Source organism: Haliaeetus leucocephalus, unplaced genomic scaffold (genome assembly GCF_000737465.1).
Source record: "Haliaeetus leucocephalus isolate CR32 unplaced genomic scaffold, Haliaeetus_leucocephalus-4.0 Scaffold228, whole genome shotgun sequence".
NCBI classification, from domain to species: domain Eukaryota; kingdom Metazoa; phylum Chordata; class Aves; order Accipitriformes; family Accipitridae; genus Haliaeetus; species Haliaeetus leucocephalus.
Window position 1 is genome coordinate 11,046,944 of NW_010972664.1, and position 23,663 is coordinate 11,070,606.

At 38.7% G+C, this 23,663-nt stretch overlaps 1 protein-coding gene across 1 annotated transcript in view; it reads left to right on the forward strand.

The window, feature by feature from the left end:
- The window catches only part of PROS1 (protein S (alpha)), a 35,730-nt gene that overhangs the window by 2,786 nt on the left and 9,281 nt on the right, over window positions 1-23,663 (forward strand). The window contains exons 3-11 of the mRNA XM_010567653.1: window positions 308-416; window positions 4,485-4,642; window positions 5,689-5,713; window positions 6,043-6,129; window positions 9,994-10,116; window positions 10,276-10,398; window positions 12,303-12,428; window positions 19,200-19,321; window positions 21,859-21,977. Coding sequence (XP_010565955.1) covers window positions 308-416; window positions 4,485-4,642; window positions 5,689-5,713; window positions 6,043-6,129; window positions 9,994-10,116; window positions 10,276-10,398; window positions 12,303-12,428; window positions 19,200-19,321; window positions 21,859-21,977 — 992 coding nt within the window. The remainder of the gene's footprint in view (window positions 1-307; window positions 417-4,484; window positions 4,643-5,688; window positions 5,714-6,042; window positions 6,130-9,993; window positions 10,117-10,275; window positions 10,399-12,302; window positions 12,429-19,199; window positions 19,322-21,858; window positions 21,978-23,663) is intronic.

The following is a 23,663-nucleotide window of genomic DNA, read 5'->3' on the forward strand; positions in this document are numbered from 1 at the left end:
CGGGCGTGGGGACGGGGTGCCGCAGGCGGCCGCCTCGGCACCCAGGCGAGGGGTCGGCCCGGGACGGTGCGGTGGGGGCGGCCCTCCCCACCGGCCCGGTGCATCGCGTCCTCCCTCCCCGGATAGGTGCCGCTGAGCCACCGCGTTGGCGGAGCGCCTTGACCCCGTCGGTTTTTTGGCCGCTTTCTGGAAGCCAGCGGTTACCGTTGGGGCAGCCGAGCTGTAACTGGGGGCCGGTGGCGGCTCTGAAGCTGTTCGCGGCCGAAACGCAGCCCTGCGGCTCGGGGGAAAGCGTGCCTTCGATTAGCTTGGAAGGAAACCCCTCGATAGATCACGGTCTCGGGAGAGTGGCGTTATTGTGGAGTGCAGGCAAAGCGGCCCTGACTCTCTTGATAAGTTCAGACCTGTCGGCCTAGGTAAGAACTACTCGCTCTCACATACAGATTAAAAAACAAAACCCCCAAACAAAATCAAAGCTTATGGCTTTGACATGGAAGTCTTTGAGCTTAGTAGTAAAAGACAACAGCGGGTGTCTGGAGCAAGCGGAATTGCAGCTCAAAGTAAGCCTGTTTCTGACGTGTTTTACTAATGATTAAACAGGCAGAAGAAAAACCTAATGTTTGCTATTCAGAGTTCTGTTTGAATGCTAGGGATTCTGACTATGAAGGGAACGGCATGGAAGGATGAAAGTTCATTTTATAGCTTATTTTTCAACAAGTCCTAAAAATAAATCTTCTAATAAATATTTCAGAATGTTTTTTTCTCCTGTTTTCATCACATTTTCTGTTCCATTTGTCTTCCCTACTGCATACCTTGTCAGTTTTCTCTTTCATGAACAGTGGGAAATTAGGACTTGTCCTACCCATGCAAAATTTCTGTGGTCCATGTAGTCTGGTTTCCTATCCTTGCCTCTGAACAATGCCATGGATTTCTGGAAAAGGGGGTGTGTGTGGAGAAAAAACAGAAAGATCTTAATAATGCAGCTTGTACCATTCAATAATCATAAATGGAAGTTGCCTGCTAGTCTCAGTGCAGCTGCATTTGGTCCAACATCCAGTGAGGGACATGTTTTGGATAAGATAGATAAGGAACAGGCAAACATTAGCAGTTGGTTGGCTTTATTTTGTTGGCTGCATAAAGCTTATGTCACTGATGAGCATTTCGGGAGTCTCTAGTCACTGGAATTATGGAGCTAATTGCAATATAACAGCTGTACAAACAAGATCATGTCACTTTCTACAGTGGCATCACATGTCCTTTTTATTCAGTCTATGGGGTCTTCTGAGTTTCTGGGAGAGCGCCCTAGTAGGCTACAACTGCTTTACACAGCTGGGATATTAGGTAAGCAGCTCTAAGCTATGTTTAACTAGCCTGCTTAAGGCAGGTTTATAGTTGCATCTGCAGTACAAAACAGCTGGAAGGAACAACTGAATATCATCTTCTCCCCCCATTTTTTTTCCTTTTCAGTAGCATTACTTCTAAACAGGTGCCTGGTGAGTAATCACTACACAGTGTCTGTACAACACCTACTGAAATCATAAGGCTATTGAATTTCTTAAGGCTTCAGTGATAACCGATTGAAACACACCGAGTACGTTAAGGGTGAACTATTGGTTTGGCAGGGTCAGAAGTGGGCTGGAGTTTCCTGTAATCAAACTGGCAGCAGCAGTCAGGATTACTTTTTTTTTAAATAAAGGTCCTATCATAATCTTTGTAAGGAAAAAAACAGTTGAATAAATACACTACTAATTCTGTGCATAGGCATTGAAATATTTGCACTAAAATATGAAATTTGCATTGAGTTACATGTTTTATTTAAACTCAAAAGTCATAGGAAATCAGCTTAGGAGAAGGCTGAACTGCTGTGATGTAGGGGAAAAGACCTGTTTCCATTACCCCGCTGTACTGGAAACACAAGGTAGGCAGTTTTATCTGGTGTAATGTCCTCAGGAACATTGCACACACTTGGAATTTTCTTGTGCTTTATTTACTGAAAAATTGTGTCAAAATGAGAATGATGTAGCTAAAGCTCAAAACAAGATTGTCTAAAGTCAGCTGTGAATTGGGCCTCATCTACACCACAGAGCCTCTGCCCCAAAGCTATGTCAGCATGCTTGCGCTGGTAGAAATCTCCAATGTAAACAAAATCCGCAGATGCAATGCACAATTTTACTACTTTGTTGTTGCTCCTTTTGCCTCAGAACAGATGGACTTTCTATATCCTTCTTATTAGTCTGCTTTTATGTAACGACAAATGCAGCCATTTACCCAAGTTAATTAAAATGACACTGCTAGCAGCAGTTGGTGATAAATAAACAATCAAAATGTTTTTCTGGGTATGCTCTCCAGTGTGGTTAGGGCTCAGAAGAGCTCTCATAAGGTCCTTCTTGTCCTGTCATCTCGCTGTGCTTTTTGCCAGTCTCTGAGCAGGCCATATGTTAGTGATGGGCTCATTGATTGAGAGAGAAGGTCTGGGAGATCCACAGTTGCAGCAGCTTCCAATTCTTTTCTCCTCCTAACTGCTGTGTGAAGGATACGTAAAAACCAGAGAATGCAAATCCAGCTCTTTAAATACATTGTTAACAACCCTTGAGATGTACTTATGGCGTACCTTAACGTTTGTGAAAGTGGAAAACAGTGGAAGACGAAAGCAGGCTTGAATCATTTCTTTTGTGCCAAGAATTTCTGGAAATGGGGGCCCAGAAAGTAAGATAAGACTTTTCTTCGAGCAGTTTCCTTGAGGATCAGTCTTCGCCTTACAGAGTTCTTTCCATTCTCCAGTAAGACCACCATGTAGATCAAAATGTATATAAAAAGAAATGAATCCTCAAAAACCAGACTGCTGCCTGCTCATGTACTTATTAGGGGGAAGAGCACAAGCTGACTTCTCCTCCTTGCATTTCTAAGCAACTTGCTGGTTGCTCTCTGAGATAAAGGTGTGCTTTAAAACTTTGGAGATATGCTGTAGTACATCCACCTTATGCTCAGGAGGTCTTACCTATTGCCTTACCAGAGCGGAAGCAGATAGATGAGTTTGGAGTTACAAGCTTATCCCACATTGAATACATTTAGGATGCTGTAATGGGGAGGTTTCTTCAGGTCATCATCCAATGTTGCAGCACTTCAGAGTGCTTCAGCTGTGTTCCCTGTCACTGATAGGGACCTTTAAGTAACGTGTTTAGGATGGTACGGTTTTAGTTACATCTGTCACCTAAAAGGTATTCTCGCTTCAGGTTCTGGGCCTCATTAGCTGCTCTTTCTAATAAGCCATCTAAGTTTTTTACTTTCCCATTAGTGCACAGACATTGGGAGGCTGTTCTCTGACATTTGACTGCTGGCATGTCTCATAAAGGTGCTCAGGGTTTGAGGTATTACGTGCTCATGAACAGTACTGAGTTGACTATGTCTGCTTGAATTGATCTTCTTTGTAGACTAGTGATGAATATGTATGCACACCATATCTGGTTTGCACTGCAGGTGTCATGACCCTCACACAGTTGTGCTAGTCTGAGAGGTTAAGTCGTGCAAAGACTGATAAAAGAAGTGCAGGTGTGTAGAAGTGTGGTGCTCTCTAGTTAACACGTCAGCCATGCTCTTTAACCCTATCAGCTGGACTTTTTCCAATTAGGCTCATCCATTTTTCTTAGTCACAAGGTATGTCCAAAGCCTAAACTAACAAGGCAGTCTAATTTAGTCACTGTTCCTGTAGGGTTGTGTGCTCTACAGAGAACATGGAAGCAAACAAACTTCTTTCATTTTTAATATAATTTCTCAATTCACTTGTTTGTGCACCATTTGTGTAAAGGTCAATAAAATGACAGTAACAAGATACATGAAAATTAAGTAATGACACATAGCATGATGGATCTGAAATACAAAAATTAGGTAGGTTTGTGTTTTATCTTGGTAAAATGTGAATGTAGGTAGGTTGTCTGCCTTGATATTTCTCAGGATATCATTCTCACCTTTTACTTTGTCTTGTCCTTTTACAGTTCTGAAAAATAAAATAACATTTCTGTTAATTACATATAACAGGTAGCCTGATTTTATAAGACACATTTTTGGTCTCACGTAAGTTAATTAGGATCAGAATATTTACTCTCAGATCACTGAAACAGGTAATATAAAAGGCTTCACAGCTTTTTTCCACTTGTTGGTCACATATCTCACTTTGTATTATCCATAGCTAAAAAAAAAAAAAAATCTTGACCTGAATATGACATTTAAATTATGCTTCAGACATAGCATTGCACAAACTTTTTTTTTGTGACTCAGGATTTTTTTGGTCAGAAACAGCTACCCCACATACAGAAAACAGAATTCTAGGATTTCTTGCCCACATTTTCCAAAATGATAGCGAACAGCAACTCCCGACTAAGCACTTAATTCAGATTTTTGTTAGATTCTCATATTTGTTCAGTGCTTACAGCATTTTTCAGCTGTTAAAAAATAAATAACAACAGAGCTCCTTTGTTTCTACAAAGTTTTATCCCAGCAGTATGCCTCTCAGTTCCTGTTGAGGAAACGTCGAGCAAATTCTTTTATGGAAGAAAGTAAGAAGGGAAATCTAGAAAGAGAGTGCATTGAAGAATTATGCAATAAGGAAGAAGCCAGGGAAATCTTTGAAAATAATCCTGAAACTGTAAGTATCTGATGAATATCTATGAGGTAGATAGATAGTAGTTCTTTGCAGAGGGAAAGCTAGAAGTCCATAGAATTCACACTGCAAAGCTAAAAGAACCCCACTATGCAGACCAAGAACCGGTTTGAAATTCTTTTGTGTAAAGAACATGCACAATTAATAATGAAGACTGTATAAGCAAAGAGAGTAGTTGAGTAGATATTATTTTAATTCCTAGTATGGATCACCAGTTTTAGACCATAGTTGTCTGCAAGCATTCCATGTGGGGAAACTGTTGGCTTCAATTAGAATTTTACACAGAGGATGCATGGCAGTGCAGTCCTTTTAATGAAGGGATTGGACATACTACTGTGAGCTTTTTTCCTAGTGGAGAGAACTCTGTTCCTCAGTTCGTTCCCACTGCACATTATTTAGTATTAGGTATATTTTTTGTATTCATTTATATAATATATATTATATATATATAAAATATCCCTATTATATATAGGTATATTTTTTATTTATATTTTTTATTATTCAACTTCTTGTTTTTAAAAATTTCTGGTTTAGTAACAGTTTTCACGTTATTTGGAATGAATTGCATATGAGATGTTCAACGTATGCCAGGGTTTTTGTTTATTTTAGGCTGAAAAAGGGAAATAAAGGAGGCTGCTCTGCATCCAATAGCAACATTGGGCAAGATCGTCCCATTTAAAGAGACAATTTTCAAAGTAATTTTGACACCCAATTCATTTTCATTGCTTTCACTTTGAAAGTGTCCAATTCAGTGCGGTATCTTAATCTCTCCAATGAGTCTTGTGTTTATTAAATCATCTGCTGTCTTAGCCTAAACAACAGTGATGCAGAAAACTTGGTCTATATTCTGTGAGTCAAAGTGACTTTTTCTTTTTTGCTTCTTTTGTAGTTAACAAAATATATAGTACCAATATATGTTTTGGTACAAAATATACTACCAATATATTTTAGAACATATTCAGTGATATATTTTGCTGTAATTCTATCTACCTTAATTTTTCTTACTCTTTATTTTTCTTTTCTTTCTGCAGGAGTATTTTTATCCCAAATATTTAAGTAAGTACAAAAAAGCTGAACATCTCTAGTATATCATTCACTGGTCTTCTTATTTGGCTAATACTAGTTTAGTTATTCTGCTCATAGCACTTGAATGATTTCCGTGCTGGTTGTAATGCGTAGTAGCTCATAGGCAGTTCTGTGTGCTTAGATCCTAGCAGAGGCACTCAGAAGGTTGGTCTGTGATCAGCTGTCCTTAATATGTCCAGACAAGTTTTCTAATTCAAGCTGTGAGAACACAGTCTTTGAAGATGCTATGCATAAGCTGTTAATTTCAGTCTAAATGAGTGTTTGTATCATAAGCAGATTGTGTGGGTTTGCATTTGCAGGCTGCCTTGCCTCCCATCGAGCAGGGATTTTCAGGGTTACAGCAGTTACTCCAGATTCTCCAGCTGACCTGAGGGCTTGTGTCAACGGTAAGTGCTGCTGTTACTTTACCTAATGCACTCAGATCTAAGAACTCATGTGTACGTGGCTAGAAAGCAGTTCACATAGGCAGGAAAAGAGACAAATCTCCATTTAACTCAGGCAAACTCAATAATCTAAAACAGAAATTGACAAAAAATATTAGGTGAGACATAGCATTTTCAGAGCAAGCTAAGTGACTTTTTAACTTTATAAAGCATGCTGGAAAGTAAACATAATTAACTGCAAAATGGAAGGCAGAATTCTTCTAGAAACATAGAAACATCCTACACCAACCCACTGATGTTCCCTAGTATGTCCTCTGTACTCTACCATGTTTTTAATAGTTATGCCTGATTCTTTGCATCTAGCAAGTCCTGTTCTGTCAGTTAAGGGAAGAGACCATCTGCTTAATTCTCCTTTCTACCACTCTTTGGCCCATAGTTACACTGTAGCCCTTCATGAAGTGGATGACATTACCAGATGAAAAATTCAAATATTAGCTGGAAGACATAGTCGTTGACTCCAGACACAGGAAGGTCACAAAGCATGAAACTTGTGATGTTGCTGAAATATTTTTTTTTCTATGCCTATACATTGATAAGTCCAGTGTGAATTGTGTTTTTTTTCTGGTAAATTCACAGGAAGCAATCTGTACCATATGCTCTACTTGTCACAGTAGAAACTTCTCTCTAAACCTCTTAAACTTTTACAGCCCAGTTATATCAAAGAAGCTTTCAGTTAGCTTGAATAGGAATACTTATCCTTAACCATCTGACACTCTTTTTCTCATTGAAAGCAACAGAAGGCAAAAAACCCCCTTAATAATTACAGCGCACATGGTCATGGGTGAATATATTTTCCAGATCACTTGGCCAACGTGACTGCTCTCACAAACTAAAATGTACTCCCATTCATATCACTCTTTCTCACTCTCATTAGAGGTCCTGGGAGGAAAGGATTTAGCAGAGTTGTGTGAATGTGCAGTGTTTCTGTATTACCCAGTGAAAACAGCTAGTTTAGTTGATAGTCATTGTAGTCATTGTATTTCTCCATTTGGGTTCACATTATAAAATCAAATTAAATAAACTGTTACTATTGGTCAGTTACCAGGATAAAGAAGAAGTAAAGTGAGTATGCATAAAGTTTTCAAGTGTTTCCAAGGCTTAAAAGTTCAATGAAATTTATGCACATTTCCACTGCTGAGAAAGTGGAATTTAAAATTCCCATTAAAACTACATAACATTTTTTTAAAATGTTTTCATTGAGACAAAGATTTTGTGATACTGATATCAACATTTTTTTTAAATTTTAAAAGTTTTTTCTTTCTGAACTTATCAATCCAAATTGTTTTGATATTGTCAAAATGAAAATCCAATTTTCCTAATGAGAAATAATTAAATAATTATAGGAATTAGTTTATAATAATACAGTAACTAGTTTGAATCTCAAGCTGAAAAAAAATCAAGGAATAAAAATAACAATGCAAACAGAATTGAAAAATTATATCATTGTTTTCAGATTTGTCCAAATGACTGATTTCAGAACACAAATTGAACACACATTTTAAAGGCACACATTTCTCGATAAATGGTTACAAAAATCTGTGAATATATTGACTTTTTAATCCCCATCTAGAAAGGAAAAGGAAAATTTTCACAGGAATAGAAGACCCTTTCTCATACTTTTCTATTCCAAGCAGGTATCTAAGCTGCATCTTTAAGTCCCTAAACATCTGTATCCCATAAATCTGCATACTTAATTGCTTTTGAAAATAAACACTTAAAAAATCCCTGCATTTACATCTATCCAGCTCATCATGACACATCTGATGGGTACCAAAGCCTCTGAGTCACGGAGGATACAGGTACCACAACACATTTCTTGCCACCTACTCTTTCTGTTGCAGGTGGAGTATATCTTCTGATATTTAGTTGTTTTCACAAATGTTTATCAAAAAGCATTGCTGGGTAGTAGGTCAGAAGGCACTGTGAACTGGGAAAAGAGAAACACTAGGCCTGCTTTTAGAACAAATGGCTGCTACATTACTCTTCCTGCAGTGGCATCTTAATCATTCATTTGTGGACATAACCTCTTTGTCCATCCAGTCCTATCCATCTTTTCCTGTCTTCTTCCTCTAGTGTATTTCACCAGTTCTCCTTTTTTCATTCATTGGTTTCCTCAATTTCCTTGCCCTTTATATCCTTAATTCACCTCATTCCATCTCCTCATGTTTCATACTGCCAACCCAACCCATCTTCTCTCAGTTCCGACTCTCACAAGCCCTCACTGCCTTTTGCTTAGAAACATTTAGTCAAGTTTGTTCCCCAGTTGCACACTCTGAGGGTGCCTTCCACATCTATCACATATGAAGTGCTTTGCTCATACCAACCTTAGTTCACACACTTGTTCCTGGACCTACAAAAGCAGTAAATAATCAAAAAAGAGAAAAAAAAATGTAGGGAGTTTTAGAACTTACATTTGGAGATTGCTGTGAAGGATCCATACATAAACCCTATTCCTTTTATTTCTTCTGTACAATTTCTTCTGTCAGTCTGCCACTGGAGTCCCTTGGTCTGCACTGTGAATACTACATGACATGCAGCACCTATTCTAGATGTGCGCTGTAGTTTTGGAGCTTGGCTGGCCTCTGGGCTTTTGGATTTACTTGCAGCAGAATTTAATTAGAAGTAGATTTAATTGACAAATATACTAACACAGATTTTGTTAAGCTTTCTTAGTCACAGGCGGCTAAAATTATAATTCTGTGGGGCTCAGTTCTTTAGTTCCTTTGAGTGAAGTAAGAAACATTTAAGATATCCAATGAGGCCTTATGTACAGAATTTTAGCAAGTTTCAGTCTTCAGGAACACTTGCCTTTTATTCCACTTTTTTGAATCTGAACATCACTAAATGCTTTCTTCTTTTCATTCTGCTCTCTGTTTTTTAGGATGCTACTTTTTTTTTTTAAAAGCATGCCTCAGAATGACATTCTAGAGCTTTACAAGAACATAACTTTAAAGTAGAAACAATGTATTTGTCATGTTTGGAGGCCCGCAGATAAATAATCCAGAAGCTGCCAGCATATTCAAGAGACACAAATAGAACGATGCCTTATGTGGTATGCTGATGTAAGATTATGAAAATGGTGGCAAAAGTTAAAAGGACTTTATGTATTTTGGTTAGAGGAAAAAAGGCAGTGAATTCTGTGTTCTCTGCCACAATCTATGTATTTTGAGCCTTGCTTTCTGAGATCTTGCTAGCATGTATAAAGAGTCTTCAGTCGCTCTTTATGATGCAAATTTGTTTGTCATTGATTTATAAGAGGTGACAGTATTAGACACTGATGTATCCAGTCTACCCACAGGACCTGGACAGCCAAGGCAACCTGAGGTGTTAGTTTCTTGGTAAATGTGACCCTCCTTGAACAGAGAAACTGATCTCTATAATCTTGAATTCTTGGTATTCTTGAAACATTGTTACTTCTAGTGAAATTTGTGGTAATATGATGGCACAGAGCACTGTTCTTTAAAAAGTGAAATACATCCTTAAAACATAATGAAAATAGTATCAAGTCTGTGTTTGGTCACATCTTGCAGGGATTAACATGTCTTAGTGAGGAGTCATTTGTTTTCAAGTTGTTTTCTTTCTGAAAACAGAAAAAGTACTGGTGGCTTTGTTTTTTCTCAATCACTTGCAAATTCTTGCTGACAGAATTAGTAGCAAGGTGGTTGTATGGGTACTTGATGTTATGCATTAAGCCCTTTCCTATTTCATGAAAGGTACCTGTGGGAAGAGAAGAAGGAAGACTAAACTGATCCTTGAGAAAAAAAGGCAAACAGATAACAAGTATTCCCAATGTTTTCCATCCCACAGAAATCTCAAATCAGTGTAGCCCTCTGCCATGCCATAAAGATGGATATAAGGATTGCATAGATGGACAAGCCAAATATACATGTGTCTGTAAACCAGGATGGCAAGGAGAGAAATGTGAAGAAGGTATAGTCTCTAATCTCATTATGCTGTTAGCTCTCAGGAACACTATTATAGTTCTGCTATTATTGAATAGTATCAGATCTTTAAGTATACCTACCCTCACACAGTTGGTCAATGAATGCCTTCCCCTCAGCAGAGATTTTTATTTTGTTTTCCTTCTAGATATAAATGAATGTGAAGACATAAATGGAGGTTGTAGCCAACGCTGTTCTAATTTACCTGGAAGCTACCGTTGTTTATGTGAAGACGGCTACTTCATGCATTCAAATAAAAGGGATTGTGGAGGTAGGAAGTGAGACTTAAGGAGAACATCATTACATGACAGTACATTGCCTGTTGACTAGAGAGGGGAAGGAATTTAGTCCAGTAGTTCCATAAATGCTCTAAGTCAGCAGAAGCTTGCATTGCCTCTGAAAGATGCAGTCCTGCTTCAGCTTGGCTACTCGTTCCACCTGCAGCCTTACACCACTGCAAGCATTTGGGCAACCGTATAGTGAACCAGATCGAGAAACTGAGGTGGGTTGAAACCAATTCAGGGAAAAAAAAAAAAAGAACTAAAAAAAAAAAAAAAAGAGAGAGGCTATAGATTAGATTTTGCTTCATTACTAGAGCTCCATAAAGCTTGTTTTGGTCACTAACCAGTTTCACGTACCTTTTAAGCATGCTGAAACAAGAATCTAGAGTGGTGCAATCAGCTAATATTGTTACCACGGAAATCCTGTCTGGTAAACACTGGTTTAGGCTGAATCACTCCTAATTAGTGATGCTGCTCTTTTGGGAGTTTGAAGTTCATTAGAGAAGAAACTATTAATGAATCTGAAAATGCTCTTAGTGGAGAGAAAGATTCGTCTTTTATTCATCCAGCATAATTTTTTTTCTGTACATGCTTGTGTCTGTTATTGTTGGCCATGACCTACATGCTTCATTCCATTCCAGAAAAAGACTATGTATTGACATAATTAGCAATTCTTACTGCATAGTTAGAAAAAAATACTACCTCATTCCATTTTAATGTTATATTTTATTGCCGAACTATGACAACAGTTTTGGTGAATGTCAAATAATTTAAGAGGACGGACTTAAGGGCCATCTCCCGCTGTCACGTCATTTAGTCTGTATATTATCGTGAATGAATAATTTCCAAAGAAATTCCAGAAGAACAGAAGATGGCTGTTTTGTCAAAAAGGGCAAGCAGATAAGTTGGTTAGAATCTCTGTAATTCTTGGAAAGATACTGGAAAAGCTGGTTAAAAAATAATCAAAAGATAAAAATACACTAATATACCTTAGTACCTAGAGTACTAGTTTGGTCATTTGATAAAGCAGATTTAAGTGTTTCATTACATCCAACTACAGAATTATACACCTAGGAATTTGGAGTACACACAGTAACTGTAGAAAAGTAGGCCAAATTCAGGACAGCTTTGACTTAAAAAATGTTTTGGAAGTCCTAGCAAGCTGGTGCCAGAATCTATTCTCCCTGTGCAGCACCATTTCCACAACTACTACAAAACCACAGAGAATACTAGAATGATCCCTGCACATACAAGTGGGAATTGAAGTACTACCAGGGATCTGATATTTTTCTGTCTACAAGACCTTTAGTAAGATTGATACTATATGCTGCCTCCAGTTGTCACATCTGCATTTTGAAAATGACATTGAAAAATTGGAAACAACATAGAAGATAGACACAAAAATGGTTTGAGGGATGGAGAGACAGCAAGGGACTTGAACACCTGTCAGCATAGCCAATTAAAAGACGATTGTGACATGAATTGATTGTAGCATGTAAGAAACTCTGATAGGATTATCTCTTGTCTTTCTGGATGTCTTTTTCTAAGATAGGATTTTCTTATGCAGTCTGGTCTAGCTTATAGGAAATCTGCAGACTCTTTCTCTCTATGCCTTCCTGGAAGTGCATCCCTTTTCCTGTTATCCACAGAACACATGAAAGCATGAGAAAGGTAGGCAGGCAGAGAATTCATTTTTCACTGAGGCCACGCAGAAGTGCCTTTTAGAGACCTCTGGAAATCTTTACGGCTATAGCTATAGTCTGCTATGAAAGCATGGTAGACCTAGCAAGAAAAAGCCAGTTTGCCAGCCTCACTCAGTTTGCACAGTTTTGGATAGGGTTAGGAAGAAAATGGTGCACAAGAGACAAATTTAATAACTTGTTTGTATTTCTAGATATAAATGAATGTGTGTTACATCCGAATATCTGTGGGACAGCCATCTGTAAAAACACCCTGGGGGAATATGAATGTGAATGTGCAGAAGGCTACACATATAATTCAACTTCCAAGAACTGTGAAGGTAGGCCTTTCTCCTCCCCCGCTCCCTGGCTTTTTTCTTTTTTTAATCCACTGCTATACCAAACTCCAGCATCTCATCTAGTGGTGTACTTATTAATCTTCATACTGTTTATTACAATATGACTCAATTGTTCTTTCAGAGGTTCAGTCAGGCTATATTACATGTAGTGTATACAGTTGCGATGACTTACTCCCAGACTTTGGAGGGTTTTACGGTATACTCGGGTGTTCTGCTCTTTGCCAGATAACTTTCTCAGTTCATGGGAGCTCTCCTGTCCCACTGTAGAGAGGACTTTCTGTCCAAGCTCTCAAACCAGCTAGCATATTTCTTTCAGATAACTTGGAGCAAAGTGTTGAGGATCTGCACATTAGTAGAGTGTCTTGTGCCTTGTTTTTAAGCATCATTACAGTTATAAGGATGGAATATTTGATGTCAATCAGTTCAATATGTATCCCTAACTCAAGACAAGCTATAGCAAAAGCAATTAAAAGTACTTATTTGGCAATTCCAAACTGGGCAAGACGGTTAGGAAGATTTATAAAGAGATAATCACCAGAAATGAAAACTGTACTTAAAAACTTCAAAAACTTGTCTTTATCCATCTGATGGGCTGTTCAGGTGCTTATTTAGTTCTCATGGCCAGGGGCTCAGTCTCTGTCCTTTATATGTCCTTAGATCTCAGATATTGGAAAGAGCTTTTCACTGGGGTCATTGAATTCCACTTAAAATAACATCTGTCTAATCCTTCCTCAGGGTATCTAGTTATGCTAGAAAATAACAGCGTTAGAGTAAGCTGATCTCCATTCTAGGCTGGAATGGCAGTATGGCAGTTGTATAGAAGATTTTATTTAAAATAAAATGTTCTTAAATGCCCAGAAAAGGACCTATGAAAAAAGGAGCTGCACCAAAAGAATCTTTCTTCAGGACTATTCTTTTCTGAAATGAAAATCTGGAAGAAAGAATTTCAAAACAAAGTTCTGTAACAATTATAGTAAAATTGAGAAGTACTGACAGCTAGCAGTAAAGCAGCAAGAAGCCATTCATACACAGACCATCATAAAGTATTTGTTTAATTTTCCTAGAACGTATTTTATTTCTCTCTACTTGTAAAAGTTTCTGTTTAGTACACACATCAGAAATTAAATTTCAGTTGTAGAAGCGATATATAAGCTCTTTCTTAGAGTTTTACTATGAAGAGGAATTTTCTACATTGCCATTTTAAGAAAAATACATCTGTGACTGATTTTTAAATGCTGCCTTTATGTTATTGCTCAAAAGGACACAAAACTAGCTTCTTGCTGGCTATGAATCTTCTGTTCCATGGCTTTTTGTGCAGCTTTTTTGTGACAAAGCTTTGCATAGTGGCAATGATGACATATTCAGATGTCTGCTCCTTGTCCAGTTACTACAGGATTAAAATGTTACTGCAATTTTGTGTCCCTGCGTGCACTGAAATGAGAAAAACTTCACAGTCATTAATCTAATTCTCGCTCCTTTTAGTCCTTTTTGCAGATACATGGGTTGCATCAAATTGAATTTAAGTATTGTTTTTCTTCTGAAACGTGGATTCCGGAAGGTTGCAAGATGAGGACATTAAAATGAGCAAAGTCTTACCTCCTAGAAGGAGGATTATGCTGCTAAGCTTTCAGACCTTGTTGTAACCACATTAAATGAGTCACCAAATCCTGTCGAAGGACAGGATTGTGCAGACTGACAGGAATGTAGCCTTACAGAAATACTAAATGACATTAGCTTTTCATTGTCATATTGCGTGTAGGTGGCCAAATTAAATTATGCTTATTAGAAAAATCAAATTTACATACATTTATGCACAACTATCTCTGTGATGACAGATCCAGTTAGAGTGGAATAGAAGAGAGAGAGTTTGGGGTTATTTTTTCCTTACCCATTCCCAGGAGAATGTTGCTGCAGTTCTTCATCCCCACCTTTTGGGAGACACTATCAGTGGAAGATATCTGTACAGTCCAGTCTTTGTTTCATAGAAGCCATGCAATTTTGTATGCAGAATTTGATTACCTTCTTCTCACCACCTTTGCAATTTCAAACACCTTGCCAAAAGAAGGGGTAGTGGGAATGAGTAAGTATGCTTATTGTGCTAGAGGGGTCTGTCTTGCAGTCAGTACTGAGGGAAAAACCAAGCTGAACCGGTATTTTAAAGAATGACCTAAGTTTTGGCATGTCTTGCCCCATATTCTTCCTTCTCTGAAGGGGGAAATTCTCTCAAAAAAGTGACTGAACCAGTTAATCAAACAGCACAGAGTATGTCTGTATTTCACTTATTAGTCCCTCCCTAGCACTAGTGTGAAAATTTGAGACAAGGAATCAGGGTTTCCCCTTCCCACATGAACAGTTTAACACACAAAAAATCCTGCCTACCTTCATCCATGCTCTGGGGAAATCACCGTATTTCCCTAGGTTTATACAGAGTAGCTCCCTTCCAAGACAGGGTATGCAGCTCTTTTGTGGCTGATTTTATCATAGCTTAGCAGCTTACCTGAAGCAAGCTATTTTAGCTTTCCACTGAAAGCAGCTGTATAAACCCAGGATGCTGCTCAGGTTCATGGGTTTGTGCAAATAGCTTCTACTGACTGCTTTATGATGTGGGACGGACATTTGGACAGATCTGTGGGAAGCCTTTGAAAGAGCTCAAACAAACATGCAAAGATGCTGACTACAGCTTGGAAGAAAAAAAAGCAGGATAGTTATAGCATAAATGATTAAAACAAACCTCGAGAAAACTTGGTCCCCTCCAGCCTGTGCATGTCAGCATTTCTGTAGCAGGACAATTAACTACGCATGGGGAGATCCTGCCATTTGGACTGATCAGGGATTCCAGAATGTCTGCTGAGGAAGGAGACTTCATACCTATCCAAGAAGCTTTCCTGTCCCTCTGCTGCTATAGTACACTCTGGAGGGATACCTTACCCTTGAGCAGTAGGTTCATTTTGGGTAATGGAAATTTACACCCCTATAAGACTGGTGCAAGTCTCTGAGTAATTGATTTAATGATAGATATTCATCTCCCAAACTGTGTGATAAACTTTCATAATAACTTCATAAGTCTCTGTCTGCAGGCCCGGGGCCTGAAGAACATGCTCAAAATTAACTACTGCTTTCAGAGAATTCAGCACTCAGATTTACTGTAGTGCTACTGGTTACCCAGTGCTTGTAGTTTTACTTTTGTACTGCTGTGCATTCAAGTACTGGAAGGGGTACAGGATCTTTCACAGAGAACAATGACTCATAAAGTGTCTACACAGAGTCATGCTCCTCTGGGAAGTGCATGGGAAACGAGGTGCTTCTTGGAGTCTCTCTACTCCAATTGCTCTTGGGAGGTGTTAGATTTTTTATTTCCTTTTACATCTCCACAGTGAAGCAGGCTATAGGCTTGGGTGTTTGGGGTTGTTTGGGTTTTTTTTTTTCTTCTCTCTATGCGCTTAGGCCTAGATCAATTTCTTGTCCTTTTCAGATCCCAAAATGATCATAACTAGAAGGAATTTTTTTTTTTTTTTTTCCCCAAAACAGGCAGGATAGGAAAGGACACAGAAAGTGTTCTTTTCACCCATGGCACATTGTGGCTAGGCTACATTTTGGATTTTGTCATTGCCTCATTTGCATGTTAGCCAGGATGCACAAACAACAGTGACAGAAGCAGCTTCACATTGTAACACATCATCTTGTAGTCTTAGTTTTAATTAGACATCAGGTTGCCAGTCTCCAGAAATTATTAGGAAGTGACTTTCCCAGCAGAACCCCTTTCACCAAGCTGAGCTTGCAATCTACTGGGTTAGAGAACCCTCATCAAGACCATAAACAGTTTAATGATTTCTAAATGGAAAGGAGTACACATGCCAAACAAAAGAGTAAGAGGTAATCTAGTTGTAGCTGGAAGAAATGAAGGGGTCAATCAGTTGCAAATATGCATCAGCAAATTATTTCATAACAGCTGACAAAATCCTGCCATGTGACTAATGCCCAAACATTGTCTCCAAAGCATATGGAAAGAAGTTTGAATAAGACTTCAAAATAAGCACTTAGATATTGCAACCCACCCTTGCACCTTACTGCCCTAAGTGACAGAGGCCAAAATGAATGAAATAAGTAGTAATTAAACCATGAGTAGGGGGGTGGTAATTTACAGTTGCAGGAATCTGCACATGTGTGCATACATATATACATTCGGAGTTACACTTTTTAACAGGACAGCTTTCTCAAATCTGAGCAAGGATAAAACTCTTAACACTAGCAAACATTCATCTCTGAAGGGACTGTAATTTCAGACACAGTCACAATTTAATTTATATGCTCATTATTTAAAACTAGATTGATTTATGAGGATGCAACACAGAAAACATCTGCAAAATGTCAGATCAACATGAAGAAACACCCAGTACTGTTTTTCTATATTAAAAATTCCCTTTACTCACTTAGCTGACATTTTGGATAGATGAAGCAGTTGAAGGAGTAGAAGAAGAAGTGAAGAATCTCCTACATAACCTTTTCTGCAGCTATGAACCCAGGACCAGTTAGAACTTGAACAATCCAAAAAGCCAGTCATCAACTCTCCACTTACTTATATTTTAGGAACTGTCTTCCAATATCAAATCTTTTCCCCAGAACGGGAAAACAAACTGGCAGTGCTTGCTTGTCAAAGGCTTGAGGTCTTCCATGTGTCTTTATAACCCAGTGTATCCTCAGAGAACCCTCCTGGGACAGGCAGTGGAACTGTGTACAGAGCAGTTGGTTCAAGCTCATTGTTTATAGAAGTACCATGACAGTAATGCAGAGAACTCCCATTAAGAACCTTGTTTCTTTTCCCATCCCTCACCCCCTTCCAGGGGAGAGAGCTCTTCTGGTGAAATGGAAGCAAGGAGGTGGTGGAGCTGGCTGTAGAGTGCTAATGCCATGTTGAATTTTACACAGCTTGAATATACTAGATATCTGTATTGCATCCTATGCCTTTCAACAGAATGCCCAAGACACTTGACAGGCTTCTAGCATACAGTGCAATCATTCTTAAACTTGTTAAGCTAGCTCAAAATGGCACTGAAACTCTTTCCAAAAAAAGTGGGGGAGGAAAAACCTCACTGTTATATTCCATCAGCCTGCTACACAGCAGATGGTTCTCAGCTTAGCAGAGCAGAGGTAAGCAACCATTCTGGAGCTAATAGAAGTGACTCAGAAGAGTCCTCAGTAGTTCATGCAAAGAGTGAACGTGAAAGTTGGTATCACACAGACCAGCCTATGTAAAGGGCCATCCAGCTTCTGAAGATCAGAGGGTAGAATGGGAGATGAGTGGAAGGAGGTAGAAATTATGCAAACACTAGCACAAGACCGTATTTGAATCCTGTAGCTTACACAGCCACACATCAGACTGCAGGAAGACTGACACAGCATGTGACTAGATCTTGAGCAGAACTTTGGTTCTGGCTGTATTAGCTGCAGTACAGAACAGTACAGCTTTTTCTTCTGGTAAGATCACGTACAAAGGAGTGTAAGCCTGAGCACAGAGCCCTTGCAGTGATGACTTACGGCAAAGGTGAGGAAGAGAAGACATTTTAGTAATAGGAAACTCTTCAGCTGAACATTGAGACCAGTTTCCTCAACCTATTCATGAACTGTTGGCCATTTTAATGCTAGTACTTGACAGTAAAATAACTTGCCCAGGATTATTAACTGCAGCAGAGGTAGGAATCAGAGTAGCATCCACAAGCTGTTAAACATAGTAGCATGTTTTGGACAAGAGATTATGCATGGTCACTACAAAGTAACAGTTTCTCCAATAAGGTTTTGGTGTGGCTTTGGTGTTTTTTTTTTTCTTGGGTTTGGGTTTTTTTTTTCCTTTTTGTCTCTCCTCCCCCAAGCAACAGAAAAAAAGTATTTTAATCTTTAAAAGAAACCCTAGAATAGTATAAAACCGATTTTTTTAAATGCACACATTGGCACAAAATTGATTATTCCCACTAGAAGGGCCATTTCTTTCAAAATAAGTATTGCAGTTTCTTTAATGTGAGGCCCAAAATCACCCTCATTAGAGTATCTTATCCAGGAGAGATTTTGTTTGTTTCTGTATTGGAAATGTAACAGTTACATTGACCTTTTACACAGCCTTTCATTGCTAGATTATTTATTGTGTACAGCCTACTAAATAGAAAATGAAGTTCCTTTAGTTGGTTTAGCTTATTAGCAGCTCAAATCAGATTGGTGTCCACAAATAGATGCTGTCTGAAACTTATTTATGAGATGATTGTATGTTATTTTAAAAAGTATTTTGCTCTGAGATTATTTTGGTTTTATGAGAATAAAGCACATCCTTTCTCTACATACTTGCCATATATACTCCTAATACTCTAAGTTCTCATGACATCTTATAGGGAAAGGAAGAGATCTGGCCCAGAATGGCATTTCTGCCGTAAATGGTAGTGATTTATTGAGCTCTCTTTCACTAATTCAGCCACCTTACAGCAGCCTCTTACTGCCTACAAATCAGACCAGGTTTTCCCCAGCTCTGCACACAAGACCTCTATGAAATTACTAGGTCTTGTACACCCAGCAGATAATTTTGGATTGTAAACTTTGCATAGGAGACATCCATTAGCATTAGTTTAGCTTAGCAGCAGTCACCTATTGGATTCATGTTATGCCAGAGAACCCATCTTGTCCATTATTCCATTAATTTATTGTGTTAGTTTTCAGTCTGTGCCATGAATAATCTGAATAAATCTTTCTGCATGCTTCCATTTCTCCTAGATATTGATGAATGTGCTGAAAATGTTTGTGCTCAACTCTGTGTAAACTCTCCAGGAAGTTATAGCTGCTATTGTGACGGCAAGAAAGGATTCAAGCTCTCTAAGGACATGAAGAATTGTGAGGTAAAACTACACTATGTAAAATTCCATGCAGAAGATCATAATGTTGGATATTTCTTGATGACAGGAAAAGTTAGATTAAGGAAAATTGGAAGCTATTTAAGAACTGATTCAAAATTGCTGAGAAAGTGCTGGGGACTCTGAGCTGTGGTTTGGCTCACAAAGCAGACCCAGTAGGGATTTAGGTGCCATTCAGTTCATGCATGCTCATTTACAGGAATCCTGTCAAGGGAAGCTTGCCTTAGCCAGTCATCTTTATTCCCTGCTGCTACCAAAATAAGCCCCAGCCTTCTCCTATCAAACAAATAATCCCTCTTCAGCTTACTCAGAGCCAGAATACTCCATTTGTCCATATGTTCCCAGATTTTCCTTAGACTGCACAAAAGTTTTCACTCACTCTTTCAGAATTACTCTATGCTTTTCCTGTTCAGGTTGAAAAAAATGGATTGTTTTCCACAGTTCTCATCTGCCATAGCTTAAGAAAAAGCACTTAGTAATACTTGCCAATTGAAGAACATCTCAGCCAAAATCGGCTGTTCTTGCTCAGTTTGAAAATTTACATTTCTTAGTAGCAGAAAGTTTGAATCTCTGGAGAATCCCAGTTCAAGGATTTTCTTGTGAGTGGTTCTCTGTATACTTTGAAAGGTTCAGGCAGGCTGAGACTTGTTATGCTAAGTGAGTTCAGATAACTGCCAACAAGAAACCCCACCTCTAACAGTATAACAAAATTGGGCTTAAACTGTAGGAACAAGGTCTGACACAAGTTCTAGCATGTATGTATTAGATCTTGTTTGTACTTTCTGAAATTTAATATCTGAACAACACCTGCAGTCATTATATTTCATTTTGCTTATTCATGAAATAGGAGGAGCATCTTCTAGCCTCATTACATGTTATTTTCAATACTGTTGTTCAAAAGTGATTAACTCTCTGAAAGCTAGTTTCACGCCTTTTAATTGGAAAAAAAAAGTGCAATCAGCTGAAAATATGTGCAATCTGAAGACTAGTGACACTAGCAGACATAAAATGAAGCAGCCATAAAATTCAGGATGAACACCTATATATTTAATGAAACTGCTGCGTAGTGAATACAGAAGTCAGAGTTTGGGAACTGCATTGTTAACTTTTACCAAAGCACAGCATGTCTTGAGAACAGAAAAGCCCTTCACACCTGTTCTTGATTGTTCTGTAGGACTACTATACTGCCATCATATAGAAGATATTCAAGGGGTGTTTTGAGGGATAACTTTCGATCAAAGAGACTTTTAGGCTCCTACTAGTCAATGAGACAGGTGCTCTAAACCACATTCTGGAAGAGTCTTCCCACCTCTCTCCACATGCAGAGCCTAGTTCCCTGTACCAAAAGGAAATCCGAATGCTTGACTTTTAAAACAAAACTGTAGATATTACTAATTATAACATCACAGTTTCAGAAGACAAAGAAGTCAACAATGCCTTAGAATGGATACCTGGCATTTGTTTACTGAATGTTTTACTAGTTCAAACTATACCACACACGAAATAGACATTATTCCTGGGTATAAATGTCTTTGTTTAAAACTTCAGGTAGATGAATACCTGAAGGAATAAGCACCATTTTTTCCCCTCTCATTGCAACTACAGTTGGCTGACTGTGATTACTCACACTGACTTTGGCTAGAGCATTAGGATTAATCCCAGTTTTACATACTGTTGTAGGCCTTTCAGTTGCCACAAATACTTAGAACTTCTGTTACAGTTTTCCTGAGAATCAAGTCTTAAGAGCTTCATATCCCCACTAACAGTTCTCAGAAATACTAATTCAGTGCTACTCCAGCAGTCATTGTGGTGTTGATTTCATCAGCATGCCTTTCCAGAGCTCAAATAGGACAAGTACATTCAAGGAACAGCCAGATAGAAACATTTTCTTTTAATCCATTACTTAATCCACTTGTAAAATGTTACTTTTTATTCCAGGTAAATGATTCTAGTAGTACTAGAGATTGTTCAGCTATGAGTAGTTGTACATCAATACTGATAAAGAAAATAAAAGGTGGGGTTTGTTTGGGGGGGGGTTGTTTGTTTGGTTTTGTTGGGGTTTTTTTAATTATTATTAAATCTTCAAGGCACAGCTCTGGCCCCATTCCCTTCTAACACCTGATGAGGTTTAGATTCCAGACAACTTTAATAATGGAGCCTGGCAGGACCCTTGTAAGTGCGTGTCACAGGTCCCTGGTGAAAGAAAAGTTCCTGGTGGAAGATTTGAATTCTTGATTCAAATACTAAATATTTAAATATTAGTTGCAATCCACCAGAACTGTGTTTCAACCTGAATTGTCCTCCAGCAGCTTAAATAATGGACATTTCAAGCAAAACCAAAAACACACCCCTTCATTTGTACATAGGTATTCAAATTTAAAAAAAGAAAAAACAGAAAAAGAAAAAGAGAGGTAAGCCATTGCTTTAAAAAAAAAAGAAAAAAGGGACAGGCTAACAATAGGAGTTGCTTCATGAACTATCACAATGCACTAACAGCTTTTTTTATTCTCTACCATTTTCAGTCTGTTACTGCATGTATCCCACTGAACCTTGAAAAGAATTATGAACTGCTTTACCTGGCAGAGCAATTTATAGGAATTCCTGTTCTGTACTTAAAGTTTAAATTGCCAAATGTCACGAGGTAAGCATTTGCTATTAAGAAAAGTATGCACTGAAATGATGAACATTTGTTTCCATGAATTTTCTGAGGGTTTAGGAGTGCATTGCACGCACTAATTATATCACCATCTCCCCACTGGTTAAGATACTTTTATATGAAGAATGAATTGACTCGGGTTCCTATGTATACTAGCACTTAGATGAAGCTGGACTCATTTGAAAGTGGACAGACAAGAGTGTCTGGACTCAGTTTACAGCATCTTTTATTGGTTGTACCATGTCCTTGAGCCACCTCATCACTACAGACAGCAGTTCTTGTACATGGCAAAACTTTTAGTTCAGCAAAATACCTCAGAAACAGGTAGGAGGTATCAACAGCTGTGTCCAAGCCAGGAAACAGTGCACAGGTAGGGCAAGACATACACCACTGGCATTCAGACGTGATCATATCTATGAATAACAGAGTCCAGCCATTACAGTCCTGGTTACCAGTGCTGTTGTAGGGAGAGCTGTATAGACTGGAAGAAAGAGTTCAAAGAGATCCAGACTTGAATGGGCAAAAAAGGAAGAGGATTGAGGGCAGTAAGTCCCATTGGTTTGTGGGCAAGAGAGCAAAAAGATTGGTGCTTCCTCATGACAGAAGCTTACTCTTCCTCTGAAGGAAAGAGCAGGGGCTGGGGAAGGTAGGAGGCAGTGATACAGATAGAGGAAGGCATTTAGAGTTCTCAACATAAAATTCAGATGTTATAGGAAGATAATTACAGCGTCTATTTATATATGGGAATGGCTTTCATTTGGATGTTGCTGCTAGTTCACTTCTGCTCTGGGTAGAAGCTGTGACATGCTACACACATACTGCTGAGAAACAAAACCAGGCAGATGCTTCCCTCCCACCCCTGTGCTTCATTTCACAGGGTGTTCCAAGGACACCGATAGAGCGCTGTACCTTGTCTAGAGTGCTGTCTGTATGATTTACTTTACAGCTGTCAGAACAATTGCTAATAGTAGTGACCCCTTTATTACTCCTGGATTTCTTCGCTGTGGCAGCTGAAATTGCAGTGTTCCTTGACTTACTGACTGAACAATTTGAGGGTAACAGCAGCAGCAGCAGCTGTTGAGCTGGTGATCCCCAGAGCCTCAGAACCTTAGAGAAGGACATAAATATTGAGAACTTTTTCCTCTGCTGCTATTCCAAGTTGACCAGCCATTAATGCTCTCCTGGAAGACCTTTCTAAGATGATAAATGTTTGAAGGTATCTTCGTAGTCTCTGTAAATACAGAATGATTTTTCTGTGGGTCTGCGTGAGAGACAATGACATCTAGTGGACAAAGAACAAGACTGAGAGTGAAAGCAAAGCAAGTTGTTAATTACAGCTCCCTTACTTGTTCCTTTTGTTGTCTTCAGCAAATCCTAACTTCCAAATGCTTTGTTTTCTCCTTTCATCCTTCATCTAGTTTATCTAGTCCAAGAGTTCTAGGAGACAAGGACTGTTTTTTGCTGTACTTGTACTCTCTCTCTTCCACTGTACAGGTGGTACCATGTAAACCATAATTCTGCTACATACACACATTCAACCAATTGCCAAGATCCAGGTAACAAATCCTCAAATTAGAGAATGACATGTAAGAGGCAGCAGTAACCAAAGCAAATTGCTAGGTTGTAATTGTTGTAGCACAACACTTGGCAACCCTGTTGTACTGAAGCACA